The following is an 8234-nucleotide window of genomic DNA, read 5'->3' on the forward strand; positions in this document are numbered from 1 at the left end:
ATTTAATCTATTTCTGAATGTTCAACCTGCAAAATTCAGTGCCTTTTTCCCACCCTTTTTTCCCTGGACAGCATCTTCAGCCTCTGCTGGCCATGATTCAGCTTATAAACACCTGGAGCTGCTGCAGCATAAGGTCCTGTTTTTTCCATGCAAGAGTAGAGCACTACACTGTGCTGGCAGAGTATCCTGTACATGCTGCCTGCCTGCAGGAAGCTTCTTCAAAGAGTGTTTTGATTAAGGCTTATGGGATGACTCAGCTTTCCACAGTTTTGTTCGCTTTTATCAGCATTCCCACTAAGAGAGGCCCCAGAAATCATCTGATTTTTTTTTTTCATTTTCAGAGAATCATCCTGTTTGCTTTTCTATCATCAGTCTACAAGTGTTTGTGACCTCACCACACACATCAGGCCCATTTTTCTCCCACAGTCTGGTATACAGCTGGTAAATCCCTCAAATTCCTTATCTGAATTCTCAGTCTCTGCCCATCCTTGTCCCCCAAAGAAGAATGTCCTTCCCATTAAGTGAAGAGAGCGAATAATTGACTCGATTTTCATTGTTTCCCTTTGTTGTGTCTGAAACAAAGTGGGATTTGATTCAAGTTGTCTTGCAGGCTTTTTGAAGAGACAGAAACATGCCTTGATGTCAAATACATGGATTGGAAGAGAAAGGAAGAAAAAATCTAACAAAGATTTCTAGTGGAATAAGAATGTTAACAGCAAACTGTCCTACTGTCTTTAGAAAATTTGGACAAGCTAATATGGCTTCATGTTCACTAACAAGAATTCCTAATAGCTCTTTCAGCTGGAGGCTGTACTGATCATAGAAGAAAACCAAACATTTGACTCACTTTTTGACAGTAATGCAGATCTGTGTAGTTTTAGTACTTCAGGAGGTGGGCTATCTTTTTCTTCTTTTTTTTTTCTGCCTTTTAAAAACTGTCTAGAAGATGGGCATCCTTTAATACATAACAATGATCAGTGAAGAATATCCTCTGTGTAGGTATCAGCTATGCCTACCTACACCTTCCCAACCTGGTGCTGGCATAAAACACCTCAGTGATGACTCAGATTTCTGTCCATGGAGCAGCTTGTGGGATCAATAGAGTTCTCTTCTTGTGGAGCACCATTTGTTTGCAGAGCAACTGTTCCCATGTTGGAGAAAATGGGCAACTTTAGTTTCCTCCATCAGCTGCTGTCCGTGTGTTGATGTCTTGGCTGAGGTTTTGCATAACTTTCAGATTTGAAGGAGTCCTGCCCCCAGCAAGAGGAAAAGAAGCTTTGTCATTCTGAGTAGACATCCACCTGGGACTTGTCCATATTATTTTTTTCTGGTGCTTTCAATCTATAGATGCAATAAGATTTCCATTCTCTAATTCCCGAAGAGGTAGATTGGGACTTTTCTCTGCCAAGGATCTTTTGAAGATTAGGAAGACACAGTCAACTCAAGTATTAATAATAAAGACCAGATCTACATTTCATTTTGGATCATGTGGAACATCTGCCAACAAATGAGTGCTGGAGAAAAAGAGTGTAGGCTCTTCTCTGCTTTGCTTGTTTGGGTGGGGTGTTTTCACTGGTCGGGGTTTTCTCTTATTATTGTGCATCTTTATTTTGGTTTTTTACCACTTTCCTTTTCTTTGAATTCAGTTTAAAAAATCTTTGGATACAGGAGGAAGCATGGAATTCAGAGACACTATGTCAGTGACATTTCTGGTCCATAGCTGGGAAATTGCTCCAGGTACTTCATTAAACAGAAGACAAAAAAGAGAAGTATGACTAATTTTAGATCTTGCCCTTCAGTTTCCTCCACCACAGTTCTACATGGAAATCTAACCCTGTTTATCCAAATTCTTTGCAAATGAGGGCCTCTATTACAAATGCTTGTGTGAAGCACCTTCTCACTTTGCTGCCTGCACCCTTCAATAGTTGCTTTCCATGACTAACCCTGAAGGCTTCTAATGCCTTGCTCTTCTGTCTGAATTCATTATGGCTTTGAAAGTTTTTGAAAATTCAGATTATTTGCATGGCAGCATGTTATTTAAAAGTCACCTGGACAGACAGAACCCTCATATCTATAAACCGATGTCTGTCTTAAAACAAATTTTGGTTCATAAATCAAAACCTCAGTTACCAGTCTTTCAAGTGCTGTACACTTTCATGCCCTTCAGGCTTTGCAATGAATCTTAAGAAGTGGATTGCCCTTCTTGCCCTTTAAAAACGCATCCATTTTTGTAAATGCAGAGGTGTCAGCTGTGAGGCAGGAAGGCCCTGAGCCACAGTGAGCTGAGAAGCTGGAAGAGAGGCCAGGGGAGGTCTCACTGAACGATCACCCTTTTCCACACTCACCCTTTTCCATACTCGGCTACTTGCCTGGATGGAGCTCTAGCTGTGTGCAGCATGTCTGCCCTTATAGGAGAACTCTTGTTAGCTGAACTCCATGTGAGAGCAGCCACCTGGCCAGGGAGGAGACTGAAGGAAACAGCTGTCACACAGAAGCTGGGGCAAGTATTTTGCAGAGAGAAAGTGTGTTTGTGTATATAGGAATTGCAGTGGAAAAGCTCAGTCTCTTTTTTTCTGCCGTGGTGTTGTCCTTCCTCACACAGCATCTTTACTGCAACATTTCTTACCTCCTCAGACCTACCAGCAGTACAGAAATGCCTGGAAAACTCCCTGCTCCTGCAGATGTTGCTTCAGCTCTGCCAGCACTGGCAAAATAAAGGGATCTTATGTGAGGGAAGCCATGGCCCTGGCTGCCTCTGTTAGAGGTGCTGTGAACACAGGTAGTCTGACAGGCTCATGAAAAGGAAAAACTGAGTGGCAGATCCCCCACTTCCTGCTGGAGTCAGACAATAATTGAATTGAATTGAATGACACCTACAGCAGTGGTGGGAAGCTTTTGAAATTGTAAAATCACAGAATGGTTTTGGTTGGAAGGGACCTTAAAGAACATCAAGTTCCAAACCCCCTGCCATGGAAAGGGACACCTTCCACTAGATCAGGTTGATCAAAGCCCCATCCAGCCTGGCCTTGAACAATTCCAGGGACTGGGCAGCCACAGCTTCTCTGGGCATCCTGTAACAGGGCCTCACCAATCTCACGGGGAAGAATTTCTTCCTAATATCTAATTGAACCCCCACCCTCTTTCAGTTTAAAGTCATTTCCATTTGTCCTGTCACCACATGCCCTTGTACAAAGTTCTTCTCCATCTCTTCTTGTAGCCTGTTTAGGTGCTGGAAGGGGCTCTAGGGTCTCCCCATAGCCTTCTTTTCTCCAGGCTGAACAGCCCCAACTCGGCCTGTCTTCACAGCAGAGGTGCTCCAACCCTCTGGTTATCTTTGTGTCTCTTCTCTTGTCTCACTTCAGCAGGTCCACGTCCTCCTTGTGTTGGGGACCTCAGAGCTGGATGCAGCACTCCATGTAAGGTCTCACTAGAGCAGAGCAGAGGGGCAGAATCCCCCCCTCAACTGCTGCCCACTCTGCTTTGGATGCAGCCCAGGACACTGTTGTTTTCTGGGCTCCCAGCACACAATGACTGGGGCACATCCAACCTCTCATCCACCAGCACCCCCAAGTCCTCCTCAAGGCTGCTCTAAACCATTCATCCCCCAGACTGGATTTGTGCTCGAGATTGCCCCAACCTGTGTGCAGGACCTTGCACTTGGCCTTGTGAATTTCTGTGCTCTTGTGCATTGGCATAGCTGTAAACAGCCTGCTGGCAATAAATCTTGCATTCAGGTGGCCAGGGAGTGGTGTGGCCACGTGTAAATTGAGTTCACACGACTTAGAGCCAATTGTGGATAAGCTGTTCAGCACTGATGTAATGCAATTACCTAAACCCTGCTGCAGGGAACGGTTCATCTGAGAGCTTGGTCCTAATGACAGATGTGACTAAAATCTGTCCACGTTTATCAGTTGCTTTTCTCAGTGACTGACAGGCAGTGACATCAAACTGTGGAGCTGGCATCTGGCAGGACGTCAGCAATCTCCAGCAGTTTCAACACCTTGGTAAAATTACATCAGCATCTTATGATGGTGGTAGGTTTGTGCTACGCTTGTGATCCCTGGCTGAGGCAAGCAGCTTGATTTCCTCCCCTCTTTTCAGAAATAATGGTTACAGTTTTGAAATTTTAACTGGAGATGTGTGTGTCGGTTATTAGGAGGATATGATGCAGTGATTTGATTACAGCTAAAGGATTTTTTTTTTATCTTGTTCAAACAAAATGTTACTCAGCTAGTGTAGAAATGACTAAATCTGGAAGCTATTGAAATAAATATAATGCTGAATAATGAAGATTCCTTACATTTCTCTGAGTGCTCTGTGGACAGGGCTTTTAGAAAAAGCCCCTAATGATATTGGAGACAAGAGAAAGGATTCTATGGTTTGCTTTTTTTAAAAGTCCTCTTAGGAAACATGATTATCCGTAATAAGTAGTATTCTCAAAACCACATGTAATCCTAAGGGAGTATATTTTAGGGCATATGTATTTATTTAACTCAGAACATCTCAGAATACATTCAAAACAATGGCAATCTGAGGTTAAATGTGTATTAAGTCATCTTCTGGTGCAGGATCATTTCCTTCCTTTGCTGTGTGCCCGCGTGCCTGATCTGTTCTTCATTTGAGTGACTCAAGCTGTTGAGCTTCCCTGGTTGCTGCTGGAGATTCTTCCTAGAACCTCTTTGCTCTTACTGGAAAATGTCCATGCTCATCAAGCTGGAAATCATTTCCTGATCTCCTTCAGATCCTCATTTTGTTGGCTTCCCTGCTAACGCTTCTCCCCTGATCAATTCTTTACTTCTACAGCATTTAAACACTTGCAGACAACAGTAACATCGATGTCTGTAACAGGATTAATAACAAAGCTCTTTTCATCTTACATATGTGAAGCTTCCTGGCAGTACTGCAAGCCATTACAAGTATTAATGGCTTTATTTCATGGTGGAATAATGTCACACAGAGAAAGATTGTAATGAACTACGTAGATTTCAGCCCCCAAAGCTTCTTTCTTGTTACCTATTTGGGCTGTAGTTTGTGGCTGCTATTTCTGGTGAATAAACATAGAATACTAAGTACAGAAGAAGGGGGCAGGTGGTGTGTGCAGAGTTTGAACATTGTATGTGGCAAGAAAATAGGCATTAAAATACCCCAAAACTTGTGGCAGGTGTGGAGATAAAAATGGAAAGAAGTGGAGGATGAATTCAAGGCTTTTAGTCATACTTTGATTGCGTCAGAACAAATCTGAAAACCAACACCCAAGTTTTTTTTAAAAGGATTGACTGGAGTGTTGCTGCCCAGGAAACTGGACATGAAGTCTTACTGTCTGGAAGGCTGAGCTGCAGCATTTCTCCATGGGTTGTGACTGCTTAGCACTTAGAAAGTTGTACCTACAGGTGCTGCTGGAGATGGTGATGGAAAGAGATCCCTTAGAGCCTTCAGCCCAAGTATCAGCAATAGGAGTGGCTGTGCCCACTTCTATGGAGTATGCTGCACTAATTAATCATTGGGGGTTTACTGATCTGACATGTCTAAAATTGTCCAGCATGCCCAATAGCTAAGATTCTTGTTGCACAAAAAATGAGAAAATGCACATTATTTTTTGATTTTGTGCAATATGTGTGTCCTCAGAGTATACACCACTCTGCTGATTTTCCAAGAGAAAGTAGAATTCCTTTCCTAAGAGGTTGATTATTTCCATTTATGATTATAAAATGGAGGAAGAGAGAGAGAGTGCCTAGCTTGTGGGTGTAGATCAGATGTCACAATCTTTAATACTGTACTTCAGCCATGTGCTACTGGGAATTACTTAAAACCCCCCATCTCAGCAGTCAGTTTCATGCTTAAAGCCATAGTCTTCTTCACTGTCCATCACATTCTGTTCTCTGCCCCCCTGGGTGCTTTCAACCCTTATGCTTTAATGAATAATTCTCCTCAGTCACTTTTCAGGTCACCAGTGTTAGGTATTAAATAAGCCAGGAAAGGAAAGAACTCACCTCAGCCCGCCAAATGCTTCCTTCAAGCTCAGTACAGTGGGATTTATCACTGCACTGCATTTATGCTCCTTCAGTGAGATTTTGGTCTCTCTGGTGTTTTTGTGCACAAAGTGATCTGAATTAATTTTCTCAGTGTTTCTGCACAATGCTTTATCCAAAGCTTGCTGAAGACTAGGTATGCTAATGAAAAACTCATTAACAATGCATGGCACGTGGGACAAATAACTACTTCAACCATAAAAATATATTAGATATTTTCATTTGGAATATGCAGAATAGAGAAGTCTTTCTACCACGTGCTTTTGATAAAGCTGTAAATCACTAAGTGCAAATGGATGGTTGTGAATGATTAAAATATAATGCTCCTAATGTTGCAGTTAATTAAAAATGCATCCTGTGTTCTGAGCAGTGGAGTTACTACATGTCTTCCTGACTTAAGTCAGTCAAAGGTCTTTGCTGCATCCTAAGCAGCAGTGCTTAGCTCCAGTACCCATTTCAAGTCTGTGTAGACAGAATACTTGGAAGGTTGATACATGGTTACTAGAAAATTTTAGGAAGATTAATATTTTATTGAGCTTTGAAAAAATCAGAAGGCTCATAGAAAAAGAAATGAAAGCAAAGCCTGATGATTTACTGCAGATTTGATCCATTGTTCTGTTTGTCTTTTAAGTCTGAATAATCATGGGATATAGCTTGTTCTGCTCTTAAATCGGATTGCATCCAAGAGTACACCCTGGATAAATTCAAGTTGATAAATTCCCTGCTTTACAGCATTTTCAACATCTGAGAAACAAGAGAAAGGCTCCTGGTTATCTCTCCCTCCAAAACACTGCTGAGGAGAGGCTGCTGAGAGAGGACAAAGATGTTGTTTTCAGGTTTCTCCTAGAGCCAACCAGCCAGCACCAAATGCCAGCTGGGAATTACAACACTTGGGTTATTCCCTGTCTGCCTAGTGAGTCTTGAGGAATGACACTGTAGAGCTTTAATGCTGCCTTTTTTGACTTGTGATAAGCACTGGATGTTTTTCTTTCCCACTTTTAGACCCGGACACAGAAGTTTGCCTTCATGCTCTGCGGCTCCTGCAGTCAGTGATCCTGGAGCCAGAGGTGTTGGCCAGGACAGCTCCTGAGATGAGGGACACTCTGCCATTCCAGCGCATCCTCGCCCTGTCAAAGAGCCGCAATGCAGAGCTGCAAGCACTTGCAAAAGAACTACTTGAAGATCTTAAAATATTTGAGTATGAAGCATAGAAGAGCTTTATGACACCAACTGCTTATGTCTTTCCTATATTTTTATGCTGCAAGAGTTGTTGGAGATGGGCTTGACTGAAAAAATACCTCTGCCTAAGTTCCTCTGACCAAATCCTTTTTGGAACTTAGGTAACCCAAGTGAAATAATGTGTTGGGTTTTAACTGCCCAAATATAATCTTAGGGCATCAGGCAGAGATGGGACAGACTGATTGCTTTGAGTAGGGTTTTGTTGATAATGGGTTTCCAAAATGGTTCAGGTTACGTTGCCTTTTTGCTGTCTGGAGGGAGTAAAACAGTCATCTCGTTCATTGATAATACATAGTTTATTGCAGTGGTAAAAACTCTTTTGGTCTGTCCTTAAGAATTACTGTACTGTGAGGAAAGCTTTGTTGCCTTTCATAACTCTTCTGTGTCAGCATGGACTCCACTCCCAGTTTATTGTTGTTATTTCTCACCTTTTTCTATTCTAATAAAGGAAAATAGAAATTCTGTAGCATGTAATGGGTTCTGCTTTCAAAATTTGTATTCAGTTTCACACTTGCTGCAAGTCAACCCGGTCTGTGGCTGCCAGGCATGCTAGAAACTGAGCTATTATTTTTAGAAAAGCCCCGAGAAAGGAAACAAATTGCTCTTGTCCATAGTAGCTGTGTGCTGAAGAGGCTGAAATGAACTGCTGCTCTGTTGTGAGCAGCATCACTTCCCCTCTCAACTGTGGTGTTTATTAAAGCCTCTTAGTAGAGCTTCCTTGCCTCAGGGCTAAATGCAAACACTTGTGTGCTTGCTATTAGTAGAATTTACAATTTTCTAAGAAAAAACCACCACCATTTCTGTGATGACAGAAACAGGGGCAGTTAGGTGAGCCTTTTTAAGGGAACAGCAAATGAGAAGTGCAGTGCTGTTGGTAGCACCTTTTTCCATACTAAAGTTACTGCACCTCAGCTGGAAACCCAATGTATTAACAAAATGCAATGTGGACTTCCAATCCAAATGCAT

The 8234-nt window shown here is 42.2% G+C and overlaps 1 protein-coding gene across 1 annotated transcript in view; it reads left to right on the forward strand.

Moving 5' to 3' along the window:
• The window catches only part of HSF2BP (heat shock transcription factor 2 binding protein), a 31666-nt gene extending 23934 nt beyond the window's left edge, over positions 1 to 7732 (forward strand). Inside the window, exon 8 of the mRNA XM_071573618.1 lies at positions 7032 to 7732. Within this exon, the coding sequence (XP_071429719.1) occupies positions 7032 to 7240 (209 nt within the window). The 3' untranslated portion in view covers positions 7241 to 7732. The remainder of the gene's footprint in view (positions 1 to 7031) is intronic.
• Positions 7733 to 8234: the final 502 nt, after the last annotated feature.

The sequence above is a fragment of the Pithys albifrons genome, chromosome 1 (genome assembly GCF_047495875.1).
Source record: "Pithys albifrons albifrons isolate INPA30051 chromosome 1, PitAlb_v1, whole genome shotgun sequence".
NCBI lineage: Eukaryota > Metazoa > Chordata > Aves > Passeriformes > Thamnophilidae > Pithys > Pithys albifrons.